Genomic DNA, 25,632 nt, shown 5'->3' with positions numbered 1-25,632 from the left:
GTCTAAGGAACACTGAGGAGGGAGCGTGGTGGGGTAAGACATTAAGTAAGGATAGGCAGCAGATTGTGCAAACTTGTTTTGTCGAAGGATTCAAACATTCCCTGACTTTTCCAAGACCGTTTTGCAGTTCAGTACATCTGATTTCTACAAATTTGCTGAGGGAAACAAACAAAATCTATTGACTTCTACAAATGTATAAGTTGAAAACAGTATACAGTATGCCTGCTGCTTTCAGATAGTATATTCATTCATTCATTCATGTATGCTCTGATGAAGGTCTGATGGACTGAAAACCTTTCAAGCTATTTAAGTGGAAAAAAAGGAGGAAAAACTGTTATAAATTGTCTTGAACTGTGCTGTTCTGAAAAATAAAGTTGAAAAAAAAAAAAGCTATTTAAGTGATTTACTGCATAGATCTAAGTGAGTGGAAACTTTTTTCATCAGAGAGTACATTTATAAAATGTTTATCCCAAAGAAGACCAAGTTGGTGTGTGATGCTGCCCTACCTGCATGCTGTTGTGGATGTTGTCGACCACAGGGAGGCGTTCTCTGTCCTCCATGCCTTGCCAGTGCTGCGGGGGCCCCTGCCCAGGACCGACAACCCGATCCTGGCTCTTTGAGGCCGGGATGGTGAAGTACTCTCTGGGGTATGTCTGGGTAGGGATGGGGTAGGCCTCTGGACGGGGAGGGGAGGGCTCATCCTGATGAATAAAACCATAATTTACTGTGTGAAAAGAAAATATTTTGGACACCTTCCCGAAGCTGAACAGGCACCACATTGTAAAGGAGCGGGTTTGGATAGTAATGCTCTACATGAAAAATGATTTCTCATCGCAGTTCTAGATACTGTGTCCTCGAGTGTTAGTGTCACTCTGGTCTCGTCTGATCTGATGCAGCATTCCACATGAAGACGCCACCGACTTCAATCGCACAGTTACTCACGTCTGCACACAGGTTGCCGGTGGAGACGGAGGTGATCTTAGTGCCAGGCCCTCCGGGGTACACCGCTTTGCCTGCGGGACTCTGGCCCTGATCTGATGATGCAGCAGGAGAGACAAAGGCATTAAAAGCATTCACGAACAAACACAACAATATTCAGAACTAAACTATGAATTAGTTTAGAAAAGGAGAGACAAATCCTAAACTACCCAAAACTGTCAGTGAAAGTGATTTCTGAGATTGTTTTTCTGCAAACAGTGTTCTTACCCAACAGTGTCGTGGCACTGTGTTTCCACATCAGGGTGGAGTGCTCTAAGAACAATACCAGTGTAGTTTCACTTTTTTTCCTGTTTCCATTACTGCCAATGCCACGGACACTTTCCATATTTTCGTAAAGATTTTTCTGTATTTGCTTAAATTTAATGCCTACGTTATGTGGAAATGTTATGGATCTGTGATAACATCTGTGTTATTACGCTCCTGTCACAATGCAATCACTATGAATTATGGATATTTTTCCTTAATACTCATTTGACATTTAAACATAAGACTGTAATAGTGATAATTAGGGAAAATAAAGAATTTAACTGGTAAAATTGACTGGCAAAAAAAGCTGGATTTAAAGCCACTTCACACTGATGCACTGTATGTGTGATGTATGCACAGCAGGGGTGGTGGGCTCACTGGCTACGTTGGGGCTGGAGCGGTGGTCGGCTCGGTTCTTCAGGAGTCGATCTTCGTTGCTCATCTTCTTTGGTTCGGGGTAAGAATCCCAGCCGGCCTGCGGACTCTCCGGAGAGCCGTTCTGCACCGAGCTGTTATACAACTCAAAGCCTTCACTCTTTGGTCGCAGTTTCCCGTTCTTGTCGCGGCCTCTGTCCGACGCTGGACGTAAATTGAGATGTAGAGGGTGAGGAGGTGAGAGAGAATGAGTGTTTGAAAAAAAAAAAAACGTAAAAGCAGAAGAGATTTAATCTTTTGAATTCAGTAGTTAATGTTTCAGTTGCTGTTATGATTATTTTGAAATTATAGTCACTATTACACTTTGTCAATGCATTTTGCATTTGGCATGTTATTATGATTGCAGATGCAAATGCAGGTTTATTTAAGACATTAAATTGAGTCTTAAGTGCACAACTTTCTTTCAGTCCTGTAAATCTACATGTTCTTTCTTTGAGTACAGTCACGTCCCTCAGTCTGAGAGTCCTACACTTTGACTTTTCCAGTTTCCCCAACATTAACTTTATTGTTATGACCAGCGTCCTTCACTGCTTGGTGGTTAAATTTCCCCATCTGCACTGGAAAACACACTGTGGTCAAGGGAATTCAGGAGAAACACCCCGTTAGCGTTATCCTGGACCACAGGCAGACCCGGCCAGAAGACTTCCTTAATGAATCTAGGGTCACATTCCAACAGACAAAGACCTGCATAGAGCCAGACTACCCAGTAAAGTCTATGCCATGTGTATGTGTGCGTGGCTGGACATGCATGCAGCTCGTCTCACACACACACACACACACATACAAATATCTGGCTGTGGCCACAAACGCTCATTATATTCTTCTGTCTGCTAACTGGTTTTTTACTGTGCAGAGAAGACAACAAGGACACACTGTCTGGACAAGTCTGCTTCTCTTCTTTCATCCACAACACCAAATTACTGGCATTAACTAATGGTTGAACTAACAATAGTCCATTCATTACAACTATTAAACTGAAAAAAGGTTGCAGAGTTTAGAAAGCCAACTTCATGACTACATGTGATTTTTTTAAATTACTTTCAATTAAAGTCTTTATAATGTTCTTGATTGTTCGAGGACAATTCATGAACTAGTACTTAGAGAAAAACAGCTGAAATAAAGTTTGTATTTCCACTATTCTGTATTAAAAGTGGACCTCCACTTTCACTACTGAGCTCATTCCTTAATCATTAATATTTGTTGTTGGTCTATTGAATACACCAAAACAGAGAAAAAGCACACACACACACACACAATTATTTAGAGCACAAGTTGACATATTTAAATTAACTGTTAACTGCAAAACAAATGACTATTACAGTCGTTTGTTTTGCAGTTCACAGAATCATTCAACTGAGCACGTTACTTGGCATCATCTTCTTACAAATGAACAAAAAAAAAATGCAGATTTCAAGATTCAATCCCTGAAGATATGACACACTATGTTAGTATTCAGTAAACGAGGAGACACTAATGTAAATTCTGTATCTATGTGCGACGATGTGCTCACCTCTGGGCATCATGGGGCTGGGCTGGTTGAGGAGTGTAGCCAGTCCGTGGTAAATGGCTCCCTGTTTGGCGACCTCCAGAGTCACAACTGAGCCCGTCCTCGTCATCAGCTCAGCTGCCCTGAACACAGAGGGAGAAGGAGGGAGAGAGAGAGAGAGAGAGAGGGAGGGAGAGGGGGAGAGGAATTCATATTTTGGGCATAAACTTGTAAACACACCTTCAGGTGATCTGACGCTTTAACTATTCCCTGTAGACAGTACATTAACATTATACACATTAACATCTAAATGTCCAGTTTGACTGCTGTGAGCTTTCTGAGCTCGGTCTTCTATGTGGTCAGAACACAGTGCCCCGTAACAAATGATAACTGTGCTGCAGTAGCATCGCATTACACACATGTGAATCAAATTAAAAAAGGCAAAGTGACGGATGGTAAAATACATAGTAATGTAGTGAACCACTACTTTACTTCATTCACTTCAAATACTGTACAGAGAGGTAAATGCTCAGGCTGTGATCAGAACTAAGGAATCCATTTTGGTGGAAAGACGCACACTGGCATATATCCAGGATGTTGGTGTTATGATAACTATGAGGCTTCTTCCTTTGTTTTCCCATTAAAGGATTCTTTTTGGGAGTTTCATCATACTAGAACAGAGGGTCTAAGGATGGAGAGTGTCACAGGCTGCACAGATCGTAAAGCTCATTAAGGGCAAACTTTTATTTTTAATTTGTGACTTTGATAAACAATTGATCTCTAGTTTCTCTACAAAAATGTCAAAAAACCTGTGAAAGAAATCAGTTTCCCCACAATGGTTTCTTCAAATTCCTTGTTTTATCTGCCCAACAGTACAAAAACCCGTAGATAATTCATTTACAATGATATAAAACAAGAAAAGCAGCAAATGACCACATCTGAGAAGCTGGAACCAGAAAGTTTTTGCTGTTTTTACGTCATAAGTGACTGAAACAATAAATCAATTACCAGAATTGTTTCAGCTCCACTGTAGATATGCAGCATCAGTGCACTACTAACAAAATGACTACTTTCTGCCATTGTGGGAAACCACTAGTAAAGTTTTTCTCTACGAGCATACCAACAAGCAGAAAAATAAACTAGAGAACCTTCATTATGAACCAGAGGAAGGAGGGATTATATTCATCATTGCCAGAGACTCACTTCACTCTAATTTGGGTACAATCCTGCTGTGTCACACACACACACACACACACACACACACACACACACACACACACACACACACAGTACCCATGCTATTTTCTGTAACAGCCACATGTGCAAAGGGCTTTAACCAAATCCTATAAATAGTTGAAAGGCAGATCACACAAGGTAATGAGCCGTGTGTGTTTGATTGGATGGAACTCCTGGAATGCAACATGAGGCTCTGAACTCACATTTGGAAATCTCACAGGAGCTTTTAGCGTTTACACAAACATATACCAGATCGAAAGGCTGCAGATCGTACGTCATCTTATAACCTGTTGGGAGGAAATTGTAGGAGTGGAACAGGAGGTGATCATCGGATGACAGCACGACTATAAAACGCTCAGAAATACTGGAAGCCTTGGCTGGCTTACGCTGAAATAGCCTGACATGACCAACTCCTCCCACCTGCCGCCTGAACACAAAGGCAATTAAACAAATGCTTTCTAAATCCAGTTTGACACACAATAAGCAGCACCACTGAACATCAAGCCTGTACATGCTGAGGGAGTTGGCGTTCGCTGCTGTTTCCAAAACATACACACCCTTTTTTTTCGGCCTCCCCCGTTGGAAACTTTGTCTCGTTACGACGACAAATGGGATGCAACTGCCTCAAAGCAAGAACCTCGAGATGTCTCAACTCTGAGGTTTCCAACTCTGAGGTTATTTGATGCAACATCAACACGACACTTTACTTTTGAAATGTTTTCAATTCTCAAAATAGAATTCAAATTGAGTTTTACCCATTGCATGACCCTACCTACGTCAGTGCTGTGCGGTAGGGGGCAGAGCATATGGAGAGAAAAATACCACATGTACCCACATTTACTCTGGTGTTTCATAGAGGTAGACCACTGGGTGTCATGGAGGTTTCATTGTAATTGACACGTGTCAGCTGGGAATTTCCCCTTTTTTTAATTTGCAAATGGAAATCAGCATAAGAGGATATTTAGTTGGCAGCCTGTGACATGACTTCTGGGCCTCAAAGCTTTGAATTTTTTTTTTTTCCTCCAACAATTTGCTGCCAATTTGGCTGCCAAATAAAAGACTAAATCCTTAAAAACATCAGCACTAATCAGACGACCGTCTTTACCTCTCTTGTGATAGGCCGACCAGACTGCGCCCATCCACGCTCAGCAACTGGTCACCAGCAGCCAAACGACCATCCTGCAGAAACACGCACAGAAGCACGCCGCAGGGGTGAGTCACAATGTATGCTTTTCCACATCACTTTCTGTTATGGCTCCAGTTTCAGTGTGTATACTAACCACGTCAGCCGCTCCTCCTTTGACGACAGACTTGATGTAGATGCCCAGCTTCTCCTGACCAGCACCCTACAGAGAGAGAGAGACACACACACACAAAGAGACACGGAGAGATTAACCAGCTGTCTGGCAATTTAAAACAGTTACACGTTTTGTTTCGATTGCATTCAGCAGGGTAGAGCAAATGGAAAGCACACAGCAGTGTAAAGACACGCATACTTTTAAAGAAAGCACGTTTATGACAAAATAAAAGCAATGAATAATTCTACTGTGAGATTAGTTTGAGTCTAAATGTGCTGCAGTTTGTGATCTCGTGAAAAATCACACTTGTTAACTAGAAAACAAAGATTAAGACTTATAACATTAAAGACCACACAGTGTTATTTTCCTAAGAGTGTAATGACGTCTTTGTGGCCTGTACACTGCTTTTATTTATATTCATGTGGCTTTACATGCCGCAATTTTTTCTCTCTCCCTTTTTACTGTGTGTGTGTGTGTGTGTGTGTGTGTTATGTGTTATACTGTAACATACAAATATTGTTACCTGGCAACATTGGGAATACCTGCACACTTGATAAGGAAAGCTTAACTAGTACATACCACAGAACAGAGGAAAGTACAGAAAACACTTTCACAATATTCAGATAATAACTCATAACAAGGAGGGAAAGAAAAACTTTGGTGGTGGATTATTTTCAAGTGGTGGAACTGGGCTTCCAGACCTCCTTCAGATGGTGTGCATTTGGTAAATGGTCTCTATTTGTGGTCTACTCAAAGTGCTTTTACATTACATCCTCATTCACCCATTCATACGTCATTCATTCAGGAGGAATCGAAGTTGGAGGAGACTCTTCTTTCACACACTGAAGCTTCAGGAGCAAGTTGGGGTTCAGTTTCTTGCTCAAGGACACTTTGACACGCTTTGATCGAACCGATGACCCACTCCACCTCTGAGCCACAGCCGCCACAGGTGCTTGAGCAAGGCATCAGCTCAAACAGGAGGAGACTAAGGTCGTACTGAACATAAAGACAGTCAAACCAAACTATAACCAAATCAACCGCTGGGGAGCACTTGTACTTAATTCTAGGTCTACATGCTCCATAATGTTTCAAACCACGGATACACATTATTCCACTGCACTTCATGCAGGGTGTGACTGACAGTAAGCCACGATTGGTGGGGGTTTAACAAGTAGTCCGACATTAAAAGCACCTAATCTGACCTAGTGACAGTCTTGAGACAGAACCGTTATGTAGGATGAGAAAGAAACAACAGTAACATCCAGCAGCACCGAGTTAATGTCTGGACCGGATGGGAGTCCAGCACCACCAGGAATTTCAAACACACACATTTATACACAGCTATTCGAGAGTGTTGACACAGAACAGAGTAGGGTTGGATTGGAAAACTATCGTTTCCTGAACACAGAGCCTCTTTTATCTGAGGTAGCAAGTTCACCAACATGTCAAACTGAAACATTTCAAGACGTTTACCGAGCACCAGCAGCGGTCAAACACATTCCAAGTGTTTCATGCTGCTTCCCCTGCTTATTCTCTCTGTATTCTAATAATATTTGCTGCTGAAACAGGGAAATATCTCAGTAGAGGTTTTTATAATATTTACTTTGAATCAAGTCCTTTTCTTTATCGAGTGGCAACAGAGCAACAAGGAACAGAAAAGCGGAATAAAAGGGGAGCAGAAACACACACACAAGCCAGAGCTTCTGTGTGTGTGGTTTTCTTGTGAAGTGGGGAGGTGATTTACAGTGCAGCAAAGAGCTGGCATGTTATCAGATGTATCACACGCTTTTCTTTGCCATCGTGACATGTTTATTCAGAGTTTGTGCAACAGCAGAACCAGAAACCAGAAAAATATCTCAGAGGTCTTTCTTAAACAGAGACCCTCCGCTGTGCTAAATATCAAAGTCTTCTCCCACTTCAAGACATTATTTGGTTTATCTGAAGTGAAGATAAATAGAAAAAAATTCTCTTTTTTTTTTTTTGCTGGGAAGACAACAAAGAGCAAACAAAGAGACAACCTACAATGTTGCTGACAGAAAACTGAAGACGTCTCTTGATGATTTTCAGACTTGCTCATCGTTTTGAAGCAGGTTTAAAGAAATACGATATAAAGCAAAGAGCAAAGAGCAAGCAGAGAAAACACCACAGGAAAGGTTCAGACATTAAGAATCACAGCATGTTTATAAAGTCGCTCGTAAAACTGGAGTGGATTAAAAAGACTCCTAATTACTGCCATCCGTCAGAACTGGCAACCTGACAGAGACAGAGAGTGTGGTGTGTGTGTGTGTGTGTGTGTGTGTGTGTGTAAAGCCACATCTGGTAAAGCAGAACCAGGGGTAGAATATAACAAGGGTTCACCAAATTAATTAAATCTAAGACTTTGTAAGACCTTTTCAATACCACATACACTCAATTGCCAGTTTATTGGGTACACCTGGCTAAAACTAATATGTCTAACACAGCAGCCTTACAATAACTCCTCCCTTCATGAAGAGTAGAGTGAAACAGCTTTAGATGGGGGCAGAATCAGCTGTATGGTGATCGCTGGTGAAGTGTACCGTGTTGCAGAATAGGTGGTGTTTCCATTATTTTGTTCACCTCATTTATTTCAATGAGGCTAGGGTAAATAATAGAAACACCCCCCAGTGTCGCATTAATGCAACACAGCACCCTGAACTAGGTCCTTCGAAATGTCCATACAGTTGAATCTAGACCTCTCTAAGACAATTTCGACAAAAGTCATTATTACCATTACATTCTAACCTGCATAGGGGGAAGAATTTATTGTAGGGCTGTTTCATTGCACATCATTAGTTTAGGCTTGGTACCTAATAAACTGGCAAGTGAGTGCACAATGTAATACCAGTCATAAAATGACTTGAATTATTTAATGAATTAATGAACTGTACATCAATTTATTGACAATAAGGTAGGGGAAGCATGTGATCTCAAAAAATATCTTCTAAGTGAACGTTTGATGTTTTCTAGCTCAAATGCTGAACGATTTAACCATATCCTAACAGTCATCTACGCTGGCTGATAACCGGCTCGCTGCATGAGGACTTTGTTCGCTGTGAATTGCGTTGTTCGGTGTCTTCCTGCAGCAGGAACAACTTTTGAATATGTGGGGGGGGCATGAGAATCTGGGTTCAAACAGATTAGTTCGTTTTAAGTAACAATGAGCTTTGTGTCGCCTTGTCATATAAATGAAACAAATGCATTCCTGAGCTTTCACATTGTGGCACATGCTTTGGTCTTGTCGTGCGTTTCGAGCGTGAATGAGAGCATGTTGTTGAAAGCTGGTGGCTCGGGCAACAATCGTTTCACCAATTACTTGGATATTTATTGCTATTGCTACAGTAACATTTAACGGATCGATCACAATCATCAGTTGGAGGAAACATTTCTAAAGTGCATCCATCCACACTCCGTTTTTTTATATCTTATTCTCCAAATGGGTTCTTTTCTGTTCTATATGTGAATGGAGTGAACAGAGATACATTGTCTATTAGCCATGCCCTCCATCATCCACAGATGTCCCAGCTGTGTCTGCTGTGCAAAGAGACAGCAGACACATCAGGCCTTCAAACTATTTGACCTTCAATGTTTCAACCCTCTGTGCACATGATTGTGTGTTTTGTGTGTATATGCAGTAATGAGGCTGGATTCATGGAGGCACGGATTTCCTGGAAGTGACATTAAGATGAGAGAAGAACAGTGAATCATTCTGACCGTTTTATGTCTGTTGTACATTACAGAAGACATTAAAGAGCCTCTGTGTCAGATGGAGCCACAGCTTCATGCACTTAGTTCCAGAATGGGGACTGGAGAGCAACTTCAGGCTCCAGAGACACTTGTGGGAATTCCCCGAATCCCCCGAGGATGTTTGGAGGGACTTTTAGCAAGTTAAGGCGATCCCAAAGGGGCCAAAACTTCTAGCATTCCTTATCATAGATATAATTTTCTGAGACCCTTTTAACACAACCTGAAACAAGATTTCAGTCTAATTAAAAACTGCTGTCTCGTCTTATGAGATGCAATTTTGTGTCTGCGTTAGGCTGGACCCTCTCTTTTAAAAACAGCTCACCTTTAAACAGAGTTCACCTGGCCTTGGGGTGAAGTTTGCAATTAGAAATGTAATCTAAAAGCTGTGGAATAATGTGTACACAGTTCATTTGGCATGATGAAACATTCCTCACTGTCCTCAACACCCAGTATCATTAGAATTGGGTGTGGAGTGCTGTCACCAAGAGTGAATCATACCATGTGTCACAAAAGGAGGGAATCATATACATGTGTAGTTGAGCTATATCGCAGATTATCTTCTAATGAGCGATAGCATTAGCTTATTGCCTGTTACCCTGATAAGCTGCTACGAGGCACAAAGACACACACGGATGATGCAATTCTGTAAAATATATACGTGTAAAATGTGAAGAATCTGTGCTATGCAAACACAGAGGTGAATGCACAGGTGAAGTGCAGAGACATGGGCATGGTGGAACTTGTGCACATGTGGACACGGCAGGTTTGTTGCAATAATGAAGCTCTAAAACTGGCGGCAGACTTTTGAGAGCGTGGGTCAAAGCGAAAGCAGATGTGCTGCTCGTCACAAATATCATCACCATAAGATAAAAAAAACACACCTTTCTTAGGGTAATCCCACTAACTGAACAACTTGAGACATTATACAGAGAACATCTCTGAGTTTTCTATTGAAGTGTTGCCTCTGAATGTGTACGTGTTCTGTTCATAGACCCTTAAACCATGCTTAGGTTTAAGGGAATAGCTGGAATACCTGAGGGAGCTTTACGGTTTGATTTACTCTGTTTTAATGGACGGCTCTGGTTCTTTAAAGTGCCCTGACACAACAAATCAAGTGCCCATTAAAGCAGCCAGGCTTCTATATTAGAGTGGGAAAGGCCTGAAGGAGTCAACTGCTTTGGACAAGCTCTCCACTGTCGCCTTGATGGAAAGACTTTTAATAACAGATACAGAACACCTTCATACCGACGGGAACATTCATCTGCCATTTTTAAAATGCAAACTACATCATCCCGCCATGTGAGGAAGCATGTACTGTCTGATAACTTTGGTGTAGACAGCAACATGGCCATAATTCTATCAATTTCCTGAGGTAAGCTTTGCTGGCTGCACATTCAAACTCTCCCTCTGAGCACAAGCTTGTAAAAAGAACCATGGAGTGCAAAGGCAGCACGTGGTGTTTTTAACTCTCTTCAACAAAACTCGACAGGACCGCTCCAGATAAAGCAAAGATGTCGAGAAAAGAATGCTCTCTTTTGCCCAAAAACGTTAAGTTAATGTATTTCTGCAAAGACCTGACCAATTGGGAAGTGCCTGGATATTATGTGACGTGAGGGGCTGCATTAATCAATTAGTTGCGTGGTCTAACATGTTATATAGGAGCGTGGATTATACAAAACATCTCCTCGGCCGTCATGTTCGTCTGATATACAGATGACAAAACAGACTGCGAGCACAGGATGGTCACACACCAAGATTACAGCTCACAATGTTATCTAATCTATTTCAGTCTGCTTTCGGAAGCCTTTCTGAGGTTAAACACACACACAGGTATTTTCAGTCATTCTAGCAGATTAAAAATCTTCTCAGGACTTTCTCGGCGCGGACAGACTGTGGTTGATCGACACCGTTTGATTCTCCTACTTTCATTTTGTTGCATCTCATTTTCACGACACCGCACCCAAGTTTAATCTGAAGAAGATGTCCGATGGGCCAAAGTCACTGACGGCACCTGCAGAGGAATGTTGAAACTTTCCTGACAGCACCAAAATTAAAAAGCTGAAATGATGAAGGTGCGTAGACACGGATATTAGATATATTACTCACACAACGTGTTATTAGTTTTTAATTTCTAAGTGTTTATTTAGCAGTAATTTAAGTCATTTTCTGTACGAGTTGCGCGACATTGCGAGATGCATTAGTATCACGTTGCAAATGAATCATTTTTAATATTAAGGCAACAAATGTCCAGCATCAACAGCCTGCTGGACTGAAGGCTTCTTTAGGAAAACAACCAATGATCTTAACACTTGCACACAGCATTTTTTGCACTTAATGCCAGTGAGCGTGGAAATAGAAAGAAGTAACTATAATCAAGGAAGGTTTCCTCCTCCTGTCTAACTATTTCCATCACGGTAATCCAATGAGTTTCTGAATTTAACTCAAACAGATGTTTAGATTCAGGTGATAACAGTTACCAACAGTCTTGGCCTGTTGACAACACAGTCACCTTTTCAGTTTCAGTAGCTGCTGTTTGGGATGGCATCCACACTGTGCAGTCCCCTCCAACAACACTTAACAGCAGCAGTTGATGTATACTGTACATGTGCAGCTCCTTGAAATGGATCTAGGCGCATCCAAATATCATTCATAATGTGTTGTCCTGTTGAGTTTAATCTTCTACAATATATCCTCAGGCTACACCTCACCTGAAATAAACAGATATGAGAGAATCCTTAGTTTGCTATGGTACTGTGCACCGTTATCAGTCTTACAGTTACTGTTTCAAGTTGGCTTTATAATGATCCGCAAGTCCTCCGATTGAAAAACATCACACACGCTCTCGAGAGAGACATGAAGGGATTGTTCCTCTGTCTGGAGCTCTAGAATAGATGAACTGTGCTGGAATCTGTTTTGAGCCTTTGAGATTGGAGTGCTCCCCAAATGGTAAAGTCCACATGTACATAAACATTTCATTGTTGCGGTAATTACAACACGGAGGATGTTAATCTACTGTACATTTGTGTTGTTTTCTCGTCCGTTAATCTATCATTTGTGCGGTTAGCTGTTGTCTGCGTCTAGTATTTGCGTTACGTACCATTCTTTTTGAGGGTCATATTAATGTGTCACCTACATAAACTGAAAATAAAAGGATTGAAAGAAAGAAACAGATCTTTGATTTATAAAGAACAGATCACATTAAATTGTATTCAAATTGAATCAATGTTGCCGTTATAACAGATCAAACCCCACAGGTCAATGTGGGGCTCTAATTGCCATACTTAGATATACCCTATGTGTTAGAAGCTGTTTCACACCAGTGTTCTCTGATGGCCTCCGCACATGAACTCAAAAACTGAGACAAACACATCAAACTAAGTGACGTGTTTACTTTTGGTCAAAGACAAAGCAACCAGCGACGTAGTATTTTGGATGATGTGGAAGCTGCTGTATAAAGACAGGAAGCGGTTCAGCTTGTACACAGAGAAGACGACGACAACGCGCGCCTCTCTTATCCTGCATGCACGTCTTCATCTTTCCATACAATCCTGCCAAATGGTCATTCTACCACAGTTATACGGCGGCTTTTATTAATGAGCCCCGAGATGTATGACTGTTCTCCTCCACGCACCTTGTAAACACCTCCTGTTCGCAGCTTTGCAGGAAAGTGAGCGTATGTGTGTGTGTGTGTGTGTGTGTGTGTGTGTGTGTGCGTGCGGTACATCCTTCCATTGTTTCAGCCCTCACAGTGGGTAACACTCTCATAGTATTGTTCCACTTCTAGTACCGTTTAGTGAGCTAACAAACAAACACACATACAGCCAGTACTTCAAACACACTGTGGAAACAAACAGACCGAATCCAGCTTCAGGAGTTTGGACTTCAGTTCGTTCACATGGGATGAACTCTTTCCCCAAGTCATTTGTGTTTTAGTACTTCAGGTTAATCCCATTTTGGCCGTGTGTTCATAAACCACACAAAAACTCCCTTCGAAAGTTCAGGATCTTCACACTGTGATGCCTGTGTCTACATGTACAAAAAAATAAAAAGAGTATTGAGAATTGCAAGATTTTTGAATGGAGTTTGGCATTAAATTCTCTTTTGCATGAAACTTTGTCGTGTTTTTAAAAAAAAAAAAAATGTGGATTGCTACACACCACAAATGAAGCTTAGTTATTTTAAATTTGTACCGAGGGAATGTTCTGCTCTTTCCTCGATAAATGACACCAATGCATAAAGCCGGGGGGGGGGGGGGGGGGCAGCAGGAGGAGGAGGAGGAGGAGGGTTTCCTCGAACGGAGAATGACCAAAAGGCAGCTGAGGACAGCAGGGAGTTGAGGAAAACAATGCCGTGACAAACGTGAAACACACACGTGGGTTTGTCTGATATAATATTTTTAAGGACGCGGATGTTTCAACGCGCCGCAAACTCCTCCACTCATTTAGTCCACAGAGAAAGACTGAGTGTTTGTCATGGTTAATAAGACACTACAGATCAATTGCAACTACTGCTTGTCAATCTGGTTTTATTAATGTGGGTGAATAGTGCTATTCTTAAACTGGAGCTATTGTCAAACTGTATTTCATTGAGGTTTTTTTTTTGTTGAAAAAACGTCTCTATGCCCAAATATGGAGACTAATAATACTATTTACGCAAGTGTCTATTAAAAAGCTGATATCAGTAACATCGGATAGAAATAAGTCAACCTTAATGTGCACGCTGCCCAAAATGCACGTGTCGTTACCATCTGTCTCTCATTTGTGTACATTAGTTTAACCATTAGCAGAACAGCCCTGAAAGCAAAGAGCGACAAAGTGACAAACCAGAAGGCCGTCACACTGTGGAGGGTCCATGCTGGTCGCCTATCATTCAACGTTCAACCTGCTGCTGCCAGCTTCACTGTGCACCCCCGCACGGTGCCTGTCAGTGTATTAGGAGCCGCAGCACAAGAACCAACAAAGACAAAGAGATTCACAATATGAATAAGATACCGAGACATCTAGTCTTTCAAGAGAAGAGTGAACAGATCAAACACACTTCTTATGTGCACAGACACACACACACACACACCACTTCACTTTTTATACTTAGCTCATTCAAAAGTAAAACCAAAGAGTGCAGATGATCAAGATGCTTTCAGAAGTAAAAAGAAAAAGTATGATAATGAGTCTTATCATACACACACAACTTTCTAGGTGCTGATACACATGCACAAACACACAGTAGTGTCTCCATCACATTATACTGATATATATTAACTTCCTGTAGACTTAACTCACCACTACTTGCCTATCTCTAACCCTAACCTCACCTTAGCCTAACCTTAAACCAGTCTTGTAATGATTTACATTATGGGGACATGTGCTCTGTCCCCCAAAAGAAAGGTGAGCCCCCACAATATGACTGTGTGAACAGATTTATGTCCCCACAAGCATGAGTAATACATGTCCACACACACACACACACACGTATTATTAAAGCACTGTTACCTGGTCTCTCCTTCCCACCACAGAAAACCACATGTTGTAACCGTTGGTCAGCGCCGTCCAGACCAGTTCACACTGGGACGTCCAGACTGAGACACACACAAATGCGCACACCTCCTTTTATCCCCAAGAGCTCTTCAACCTGCTAACATGCACTGACAAGTAAAAGCCCCCAAATTACACCGGCAGGGAGTAATCCATTCAGCTGAACGTCTACGTTTGCTTATAATCACTATTTAGGGCTGGAAACACCAGACAAAAGGGTGATGTGAATTTGTTCGTGTGTGGCAAAAATTTGTAGAAATGCAGCGCAGGTCATATTAAAAAGTTACGTGAAAAAAGTATTGTAGAAAATAATAAAACAAGTAGTGTCAATTCAAAAAGCTGTAAAAATCCCAGCATGTGCGGTTAAAGAAATGAGGTCAGTTCCTTAAATCCTCCCAAGTGTGATAAAATTCCTCCACGAGTTCCTAATTGCAGCGTGTTTGTCAAGAAATAGTGAATCCAGGCGGCGATCCAGAGGTGAAGTGTCGGCTGAGACGCCAGCTGGCCAGACTGAGGTGGAGCGCTGCTGCAGCTCCACCAGGCAAATACCAGAGACACACACACACACGCACACACACACACACTTATATAACAGGACAGAGGCTCAGCCCAGTTTACTGAGAATTCAAGCAGCTGTTTGACAAAATTCTACCTGCCTATCCCATCCCACACACACAGGTCTCTCTACTGTTCTTCTGCTCGTAGATCCACACAGCTTTGAAAATAAACAGAGCGAGGAGGTTTCCTCAGTACGTCCTTCCCTCCCACATTTCCTCTCGAAACACAGGCTGCACACACATGCACGCAGCCACACAGGAAAGCTCTCGCCTTCTGCAGGAAACTCACTCTACCCTACAGAAAGACAGAAAGAATCCTGATGTTCCACACTGGGAACGAATACTATTAATCTTGCCCTGCCGCTCACACGTTATCCGTTTCATCATTAAAAGAGTTAAAAGAAAAATAAGAACAAAACAGGAAGCAACACAACAAGACAGCACATCAGCCTTACCCATGATGGCAGCAAACTCAAGCACACCCAAATCTATCTGTTCGTCAATAAAGAGCAGAAGTGCTGCACATCAGAGACGCAGATTAGACAAGTTCTGAATGTTAAGACAGCGAGGAACCCCATCTGAGCATAAATGTATTGATAGAGAGGCCTAAATACAGAATTACGCAACTGCCTGGCTTGTAAGTGCAGGGCTTCCCCCACAGGAAAGCTGGTAGTTTTCTGCCATTTTAAATATTCAAATATGGGACATTGTGGCGTTTCCGGCCCTGGACCGTATGTGACGCGACACAGAATGTAAAAACATTTAAAACACCGTAGCGGGTGGTCTGCAGTGGCGAGGACAGCGTTTGTGAAGATCCAGGGTTCATTTATCTTTTAACGATGTCATCAAACGGTTACATGATCAGGATGAGTCGGCTGATGATCACTCTGTCATATGAAATTAAAGGCTGATGACAATGATGTTGTTTTAATCGCAGATTACTGGGCTGGATGATGACAGATGGAATTATCCAGGTTTTGTGCCGTTCTCTCACTTTATGGACATTGTGTCATAGAAGTTTAAGTGGTGTGTTTCAGCATTCGTTTGACATATATTTCTCATTTATTTCTAAATATTTGATTTATTTTGTTAGGTTTTATGCACTGAATATTAAAGTATATTATCATTGTTCTAATAATCAGAATCATCATTAGTTGCAGCGCAGGTATGAGCCACATTTTAGCTCTAATTTAACAATATTGTAATGTGCTACAGTTTTTTGGTTGTTGGCAAATACAGCATACAGTAGACCAGTCTGGGTCCAGCAATAATGATTTTACCCAGCAGATGCCACTGTTGCACATCTGTCAAACGCTAATAATGAACTGCTTATTTTTCTCATCAATATGCTGAAACTCTTGATTCAAACAGCATCTTCTGCTGGGGTGTCAGAAAATTAAAGAACCCTGAGTTTGGCAAAGTTAAATCTCTGACGTCCAAATCCATCCTAATCCAATCACATCCAGCCCCTAACCATCCTACAGTTAATCCACATCCACATGCCATAAAAAGTTTTTACAAAAAAAAAGAAAAACAGATTTGGTAAGTCTGCAAAGAACATGGGAGAAGTGCAGGGATCTTATTTCATTTTTCTGAATATAATCGCTGCCATATTGGAACACAGTGGTGACATGTATCAAACTTATTTTTTATAGAAATACAGAATACAGTTTCAGTTTACATGTTTTGTGCGAGACGTCTGATCAGACACTTCCAATGACTGGTAGTCACACCATAAATACCTGAATGTCTAAGTTTCTCTTGTCCGTACCTGTCGTGTGTAATGTTTTTCTAAAAGACGAGTCATTTCATACAACCTTGCCAATGAAGCTAATATTTATAGACTAATCCATGACAGAAGTTTAGAGCCAACAAACCGAGTAATCTTTGTGTTATTTTTGGCATTGATACTCATGACATCATACAAAACTCCATGCAGAGCATTAACCAGGCATATTGCACTGTCTTTGTATTGTATTGTTTGTTTTTATACCTGTTATAAAGCACTTTTTATTTGTATTTTGTACGGTGACCATTATTATTATTGTTAAATAAGCTAGTGAAGCTGGTTAGCTCAGGTGAGGGAAAGGATCAAACACAAGTGGGACTAAATAAAAACTGTTGACTGATATTTCCACACTCCAAAAAAAGTGGACAGTGGTCCATAGTCCGACCCCCTCACACCCCCTCCCCTCTAACAAGCAAACTAAATAGGCCACGCTTTTGTCCAACAGTCATCTAGAACTTTCTCTGCAGCGTCACTGTTTAGTCTCTGCGCTGCTGTCAGACTCAACAATGAAAGCACTCCATTTAAAATAGCAGCGTTTTCTGTCAGCACTGTGACGCTCAGCCACACACACACACACACACACACACACACACGCGCAGCTCGACACAAATCCAACTCACTCTGCCTCGACAGCCAAGATAAAAACATTAGTTATTTTTGGATTTCCTGTCAAAATCTTGCCTGTCCTTCAGCTCAGCTTTAGAAAATGTTTGAAAAAGTATAGGATTTCTAGCTTGAGAGTTTTCTAACTAAGAAAACTTTCTTGAAAAGCTCAGAAAAAATCTCAGATTTGCTATACTTAGGATTTGACTCCTGACACGCAACACAAACAGACACACATGAGCACACTTCCAGGTGGTATTTCCTACCTTGGCAGCCACGATGCTGAGGCCCATGCCGTTATGCTTCTTCAGGGTTACCGTGACAACCTCCGGCTCTTTCCTCATTGGCTAAAAGGAGAGATGGACAGGAAGGACAAACTGTGAATGAGGATGAAACCTCTTAGATGTGTCTTTAAACAGCCTCGGGGAAACTCGGCGAATGTCCTCTAGCGTGTTCCCTCCGTCTGCCTCGAAAACATTACGGGGGAAAATGAGACTGTGGAGTAAAAAGAGGGAGGGATGAGAAAAGGGAGGGAAGGAATGAAGGAGGGATAAAGGAGAAAGGGGGAGACCACAGAGGAACCTGTGGTTGCTGGAAGCAAGTCAAGAATGGAAACCACATCATGGCTACCCACACACACATGCACACAGACACACACACAGACACAGACACCAGGGCTCATTTGAGCAGGGCTGGGTGACTGGGTGGGGAGAAAGAGAGAGACAAAGAAAGAGAGAGAGCTATCGAGGTTTCCCACATCATGAAAAAAAAAAATATTCTGACAAGGGATACTCCAAAATAAATAAGCTTATGTCAGACTTGTATGCTTATACAAAAGGATGTCTGCGTTGTAGTCTGTATTTCTTGGTGTCTGTGTGTGTACTTGTGTTGGCATCTTAGCTGAGTGTGTGCAGTCGTGTGTGTGTGTGTGTGTGTGTGTGTGTGTGTGTGTGTGTGTGTGTGTGTGTGTGTGTCTGGACGGCGCTCTTGCAGATAATAATGCAGATGGAGTGAGTTGATCATTCTGCAATCTGCAGGAACACCTAGAACCAAACGAAAAATGACAACCACACAAGTAGGTGGTCGGGTTCGCAGTTTCACGTCCATCTTACGACGCTGACACGAGCACTGAAAAGGTTGCTGCTGTTGTTTCTGCTGTCCACACTGGCCTTACAGAGACCCCCGCCTGAAGTGATTACTGCGTGAATGGCGAGGCCTCCTTCTGTGTAAATATGGCTTCTATAGTTCGGCTGAAGATAATGGAGATATCAGGCTTCAGCAGTCTGCATATGATTTGGATAAAACAAGAGGATATATCGCAACGTTAGTTCTTTTTAGTACCAAATCCCCACCTTTAGTGAACATCCCTTTGTTATGGCTTAGCTGGAAAACGCTGTGTGATGAAACACTATGAGGGGAATGATTACTAAAGGAGACTGACCACTTGATTTGTCTAACATAGACATGTCTAACATTTGTCTGCAAGAAGTGATCTCTTTCAGGCCAGCGTGGACAGCAGGAGCAAACAATAAACCTCTTAATGTTCAAATGCTCGTGCCAGTATTGTTTTAAGACGGACCTGGAAAGAAGCCCATACTTCTTTTTCTTATGTAAGGCTTTTTACTGTAAAGCAGGTACAGCTTTGTGCCCTCAGCAACGACTTCAGCGACTGCTAACTTCCGATTGCGTGAAAGTAGGTCTAAATGAAGACAGGTCCGTTTTAAACACAGCAGGGAGGAAGGGAAAAAGAAGAGACGCCATGAGCGGGTCAGATGGAAAAGACACTGTAGGCTCTCAATTCAAGGTTAAGTGACACCTTTTACCGTTAGAGCGCAGGTATCTTAAGTCATGTGAAAATATGATGTGTGAGTGTTCTGAATCCTGGTGTCCTCCATTTAACACAAACATACACCTTCACGCTAAACTTCTGCACCAAGACGGTTTGTTCCACGTGTTGAAAACCGGCGTTAGCGAACCTAAACCATTTACACCAGCTGTCTGAATTTGGGGGTATTTTGAGTATTTCTTGTGGGATATTCCTGCACACACCTGTTTGGCTTCCTGTTTTTGAAACAAAGCATTTGCTGATGATAGATAATATAACATTCATAATGTTCTGCGTGTAATATTGATCAAATGTAAAATATGTAAATGCGCTACATCGTCATATCCACAGTGCTGAAGAGGACACAGAGCACAACTGCACTTGTGATGGTGGCACGAGGATTAGTGTTAGACCGGGCCTCGCCCCCCCCCAGTCTGCCTGAACACATAACATTAATCAAAGTGTGTCTGTCTGTGCGTGTGTGTGTGTGTGTGTGTGTGTGTGCTTGAGAGACGCCTGCATTATGTCGAGACTACAGTCATGAAATAGTAGAGCAGGGATAAACAGACCAATTACAGAGGAAGTGGCTGTGTGTGTGAGTGTGTGTGTGTTGCATTGAAAAGAAGTCTATCATTTACTGCTCCAGGCTCACTAACTAACTTCTGCAGTGTGATCTGTGCTGATTAAAATGTGTGTGTTTGGTGTATGTCTCTGTGTGTGTCTATGACGGTTGTTATGAAAAGTAAATTGCTCCTTCTGAGGTCACTGTAATCACTGCCTTCCAACTGGGAGACCACACACACACACACACACACACACACACACACACACACACACACACACACACACACGCACACACACACACACGCGCACACACGCGCACACACGCGCACACACGCGCACACACGCGCACACACGCGCACACACGCGCACACACGCGCACACACGCTCCTCTGGACCACAATGAAAGCAACTTCCAGGTTTAAACTTTTCTAAAAATAGTCAAACTATGTCAGTCGTGCCGTCATATTGTCCACAGCTCAGCTTCTGTTGAGGAATTTTACCTTTTTTAGTCTGAAATTCACCTCGACACTGATCCCTGTTTTCATTTTGTCACGTCTCGACTACTGGAACTCCTGCACAATCTCCCTTAAACCCATTAAATCCAGTATAATTTACACCTGAATGACCCAGTTCAGTGGAAAGATGAGCTTAGCCAGAAAAGGTCAACCGAAGGGAGTTTATATAATGTTGATGCATTTCAATAGCTTATCCATATTAGCTAATACTGGCGACTCTGAGTAAGTAGCTCTTATTTTATTAAGGATTAAGGATTAAACATTTCTTTAATGAAAGTATCATTCATCTTTAATATACTAACAATATGCCTTAACTTTTACCTTAAATTAAATAAGCTTATGTGTATTATATTTAAAATAACGGAGTGGGTAGTGTTTATCCTGCTTCAACTTAAAAATGACTAGAAGAAGAATTAATCATGTGTGCTTCACTGATTTTATTTCAAAGGCTGGGGACAAAAGATGTCCTGCTACGTAAAATGAGTTACAAGGTTGAAAATGTAGCTGTAGTTTTTTACATTTTGAGAGATGTATTTTAAAAAACAAAGGTTCAGGAGGAGAGCTGTTTGGAGAGAGCAGCTGAGAGGACAACCTCACCACAATTATGTGACGTGATGAAGAGCTTCGTGGTGGCTACTAAACGGACCTCGTTATTTAAAAGATTGTTTTCTTGACCAACATAAGAGGTTTTCACAAACCAGTGCGAGACTAAAAGGTTAGAGGATACTATAAAAGCCTTGTTGTTTCCTTTCCTTACTTTAAAGTCGCACGTGTCTTTCAATGCATACGTTCAAAAGATCAAACACGGACAGAAGTAACTCGATTTAAGAGCCATCTAAGTACAGCGTGGATGAGAACATTGAAAAAGTAAATCAGTGTGTCCTGAAGTGACCCTGAAGCTGTGATCAAAGAATCTGCGGCCACTTTTGAGGCCCCACGAATTTGTGTCCTCGTTCTCTGCGGCCTGAGCTGTCAGATCTACTGCGCACTTCAGTCTCCACAGTTTCTTATGAGTCAGCACTGATAAACCTGGTCAAAGTCCTCTGTGGCACCGGCTTCACACACAAATGCGCCCCACATATACACAGAGAGTACTTTAGAGTGGGAGTGCGTCTGTGTCTTACCATCTCTGAACTGTCAGCAGCAGAGAAGTGGCTGTCACAGTCAGCCCCTTCGAAGTGGACGGTCCAGGTACCAGGGGAACGGGGGTGGGGCACTAACCTACAAAAACCTGGTGAAGGAAAGTCACACCATCATTTTACATGTTTACGGAGTCATAAATCTAAATCTCTCTCTCTCACTATGGGGTAAGCACACTCAAAAACAACTCTTTTTTTGTAAATAGAAGAACAAGAATTGAAGAAATAGAAGAAACATTTCATTTACCAAGAACAAAATACATCAAATTGCACAATCTACTGTGGCTACAAGCAACGCAACAATTGGGGAAAAATATGTTGCCTGCAAACATCAGACTGTGGCGTCTTTGTATCCCGACATATTGATGGAGGTCCTGGTGACTTTACCTCTCTGCAGCAGGGGGTCCAGGAAGTCCTGCAGGCCGTTAGGGAGGCTGCGCACCACATCACAGGAGTAGCCGTCCTCAGGCAGGAGGAAGGGCAGCTGCAGGTCTGGATCTTCCTCCAGCTGCACCTCTCTCCCGTCACTCCTCGCCAGCTCATCTGCTGTGTTTTCTGCCACTGCCACCACGTGGTCTATCAGTTCCTGTACACACACACACACACACACACACACACACACACACACACACACACACACACACATTTATAAAGACAACTCCCAGCACACTTCATTACATCTAAAACATGTTTCTGTGCAAATGTCTTACAGGTGGGATGTAAGGCTCGTCTGGAGCACAGTGGTAGTTGGTCATGAGGGCGTGGAGCTGCAGGGAGTTGAGCTTAAAGCACGTGTTATGGATGTTCTGCACATCCTGCATGGAGTATTTGTCCATGGTCAGCAGGGTGGTGGCCTGGAAGGGACACAAAACATTTCAACCATCCAAATATCATGTATATCATTTACATATTGAATTTTTATCATTTCCATCTCCCTGTTGTTATCCTCTATGCATTTCACTGCTCATATATACTTTGATTAAAGGTTCTTTCATCTTATTTTTGTTGTTGTAACCGATAGCATCCTGCATGATCACATTACTATCAGTGAGTCAAGAGTCAGTTCTGTATTTCTGACACAGATGGCCTGTGTTCTCGCTGGTCTGAAAGGATGAGGCTGTGTTGCCAGTTATCTGTTTCCAAGCATCACTTGGCATTCAACAACAGAACAATCAAAATCTGATCAAACAGCACTCGTGCATCCTGAAGAAGCAGATAAACAGAGATTTTGATCAGTCTTAATAAGGATTTTTGAATTTATCTATTATGTAGTCACAAATATTGAATGCTATGGAGAAATATGGTGTATAACTTTTACAACAAGGTTTTACAAGTTTTAGTCATTTCTTGCTCCTTACAAGTCAATTCTTTGACTTGCAAGTTTTTTTTTTTTAGCTTTTCAAAAATGTAGTAAAAAGTGGCAAGCCAAGCATGAACTTAAATGATCAAGCATTAAAGTGAAAACGAGCACTAATGAACTAATAACTGAGATGTCTTTAAGAGCTAAAAAGGAAAAAAGACTGGCAAGAAAATTCCCACTGACAGTTGTGGAAGTAAATCACTGAACAGCACAACTCACAAAGCTTTAAAAATAAAAACGCTGATGAGTAAAATGAAGCCCGCGGCCATCTCAGTCTGGCAGATGTGACAATCTGCTCATGCCTGAGCACACACCTCTCTCATTTCCCTCTATCCTCCTCTTACTTGTACAATTCGACTGAGGTGGCAGTCGGCGGCGAGCTCCAGACCCTGTTTCTCCGCCCAGGCCTCAATGTGGCTGAGCTGCTGCCGGAGGATGGCCCCCCAGTAGTGACAGCACAACCCCGACTCTGTGTCTGTCACCAGCTTGTTGAAGAGCCACATGTTGATGAAGTGGAAGAGCTGCGAGAAGAGCTGGATGGTGAGGGCGGCATTGACTCGACACCGCCGCAGTAGCGACATCGCCCCCGTCAGGGTGTGCAAGACGTCCTCTGGAGGGGGGACACAATGACACAATGAGGGTCATCTCACATCAGACCTGTGGCAATCTAAATTCTCTGCTGCCTCAGTATATACGGTTTATTGTTCTAGCTTGGTGTGTTGTGCACATGTAGATTTTATTCTATATACAATTTCTATTTCATAGAATTTTATTTACAGGCAAGCTATATTTGTTAGAGCATAAGCCGCTCTCCATAACCCAGCGTAGGCTGCTATGGTTTAAGTTGTGCATCCAAGTTGTGCTGCACAATTTTGATACTTAATATACAGTGCTGGTAAGAACAGTAAAACAAATAGATAAATAATGCTATGCAATAAATACAGGGCTTCAAATATCCCCCTATGATCGGTACTGGCCGATAATGCTTCCAGCCATCAGTGATGCTTTTGAACGTTACTTGGATACTGCATGTTTTTTGTGTGTGCTTGTTCATTACCGATCTTGGGTCTCTGCGGGTTATGTTCCTCGGGGTCGTCCAGGAAGGCGGGCATGTAGTTGTTGAGATCAGCCTGGAGGCAGTGGACCAGGTACCTGCACCAACACATGGCAGCTTGTCAAACACGCCAGACCTCACCATCAACCAAGAAAAGCTATCTATCCAATCCTCTGGCTGTCAGAGAACTTAACAAGAATTCCCAGCCCCGCATCTCCCCACACAACCACTCAAACAGACTGACTTGAAAGCCATCTGAACCAGATGGGCGAGGATGTCTTGGGCGTCCAGGGTGATGCGATTCAGGTCTCGGTCCTGCTTGATGAAGTTGAGCAGCTCGGAGGCATTGGCCATCCAGAAAGCCAGCGCTCCCGCGATGTTCTTCTGCTTCTGTAACATACCAACCGCAGCCACACACAAAGAAAAGAAAACACACACACACACAGAGGGTGTTGTTAGAGCAGCAAGATGAAGGAGAGACTGGAGAGTTAAAAAAAAAAAAAAAAAAAGAAGGCAGGAGAGAGGGGTTTCTGTTTGAGTGGCAGCCAGAAGGAGCAGTTGTTACTTCAGGGATAGACTCATGCCCCGCCCAGCCCTCCCTCCCTCCCTCCCTCTAAGCCACGCCGATGCAGAGACGAAGGGTGGTCATCACTGTCACTTAAAAGAAGACGCTCGACTGAGGTGCCTTCATTTCTTGGTTCCTTCACCGCTTAAATGTGAGCTTCAACAGTTTTCCACAACAGGCAGAGGATCTTCCCTTTGACTCTATGAGTGACATTAATGACCACTTCTTCCTCTCTCAGACACATGTCCATTCACCAGGTCACCAGACACTAGCCTCCTCCACTGACACACTGGTTGAGCTTTTTCTTTTGTGTTCAGACTGTGGACTTACACCATGGATCACACGGATTCACACTGCGAGCAACAAGATCAACAAGTTAGTAGAAGTCGACTAATTTCCAAAAGATCCGAATGACATACAGGAGCGTTCTTTAGTCGACTGTGGTCAGATTTAAATGCTTTAGAGAGACTAAAGCCTCGAGGAAGGTGTAGAATGGTCAGTAATTTGGAGCTGTTCGACGCTGAAATAAGCTACGTATTTATCTTACAGACACGAGGGCGGTATTGATCATCTCATCTCCCAAAGCGTATTTTCCAAATTGCTGAATTTATTGTTGTAATTCTGGAGCTGCTCATTACTGCACGAAGTTAAGAGCCTCCTGCAGA

At 42.4% G+C, this 25,632-nt stretch overlaps 1 protein-coding gene across 10 annotated transcripts in view; it reads right to left on the bottom strand.

The window, feature by feature from the left end:
- Nucleotides 1–25,632, bottom strand: part of afdna (afadin, adherens junction formation factor a) — a 94,175-nt gene that overhangs the window by 17,956 nt on the left and 50,587 nt on the right. For all 10 annotated transcript variants that reach the window (XM_070848787.1, XM_070848794.1, XM_070848796.1 and 7 more), the window contains 13 exons: nucleotides 24,647–24,792; nucleotides 24,406–24,500; nucleotides 23,693–23,958; nucleotides 22,699–22,842; nucleotides 22,376–22,574; nucleotides 21,974–22,080; nucleotides 18,212–18,292; nucleotides 5,683–5,748; nucleotides 5,508–5,581; nucleotides 3,191–3,309; nucleotides 1,624–1,824; nucleotides 943–1,034; nucleotides 507–701 (listed from right to left, as the gene is read on the bottom strand). In XM_070848787.1, the coding sequence (XP_070704888.1) occupies nucleotides 507–701; nucleotides 943–1,034; nucleotides 1,624–1,824; nucleotides 3,191–3,309; nucleotides 5,508–5,581; nucleotides 5,683–5,748; nucleotides 18,212–18,292; nucleotides 21,974–22,080; nucleotides 22,376–22,574; nucleotides 22,699–22,842; nucleotides 23,693–23,958; nucleotides 24,406–24,500; nucleotides 24,647–24,792 (1,785 nt within the window). The remainder of the gene's footprint in view (nucleotides 1–506; nucleotides 702–942; nucleotides 1,035–1,623; nucleotides 1,825–3,190; nucleotides 3,310–5,507; nucleotides 5,582–5,682; nucleotides 5,749–18,211; nucleotides 18,293–21,973; nucleotides 22,081–22,375; nucleotides 22,575–22,698; nucleotides 22,843–23,692; nucleotides 23,959–24,405; nucleotides 24,501–24,646; nucleotides 24,793–25,632) is intronic.

Source organism: Pempheris klunzingeri, chromosome 18 (assembly GCF_042242105.1).
Source record: "Pempheris klunzingeri isolate RE-2024b chromosome 18, fPemKlu1.hap1, whole genome shotgun sequence".
Taxonomy (NCBI): Eukaryota; Metazoa; Chordata; class Actinopteri; order Acropomatiformes; family Pempheridae; genus Pempheris; species Pempheris klunzingeri.
The sequence above is the reverse complement of the archived record's forward strand: the minus strand, read 5'-3'. Positions and strand labels throughout refer to the sequence as shown.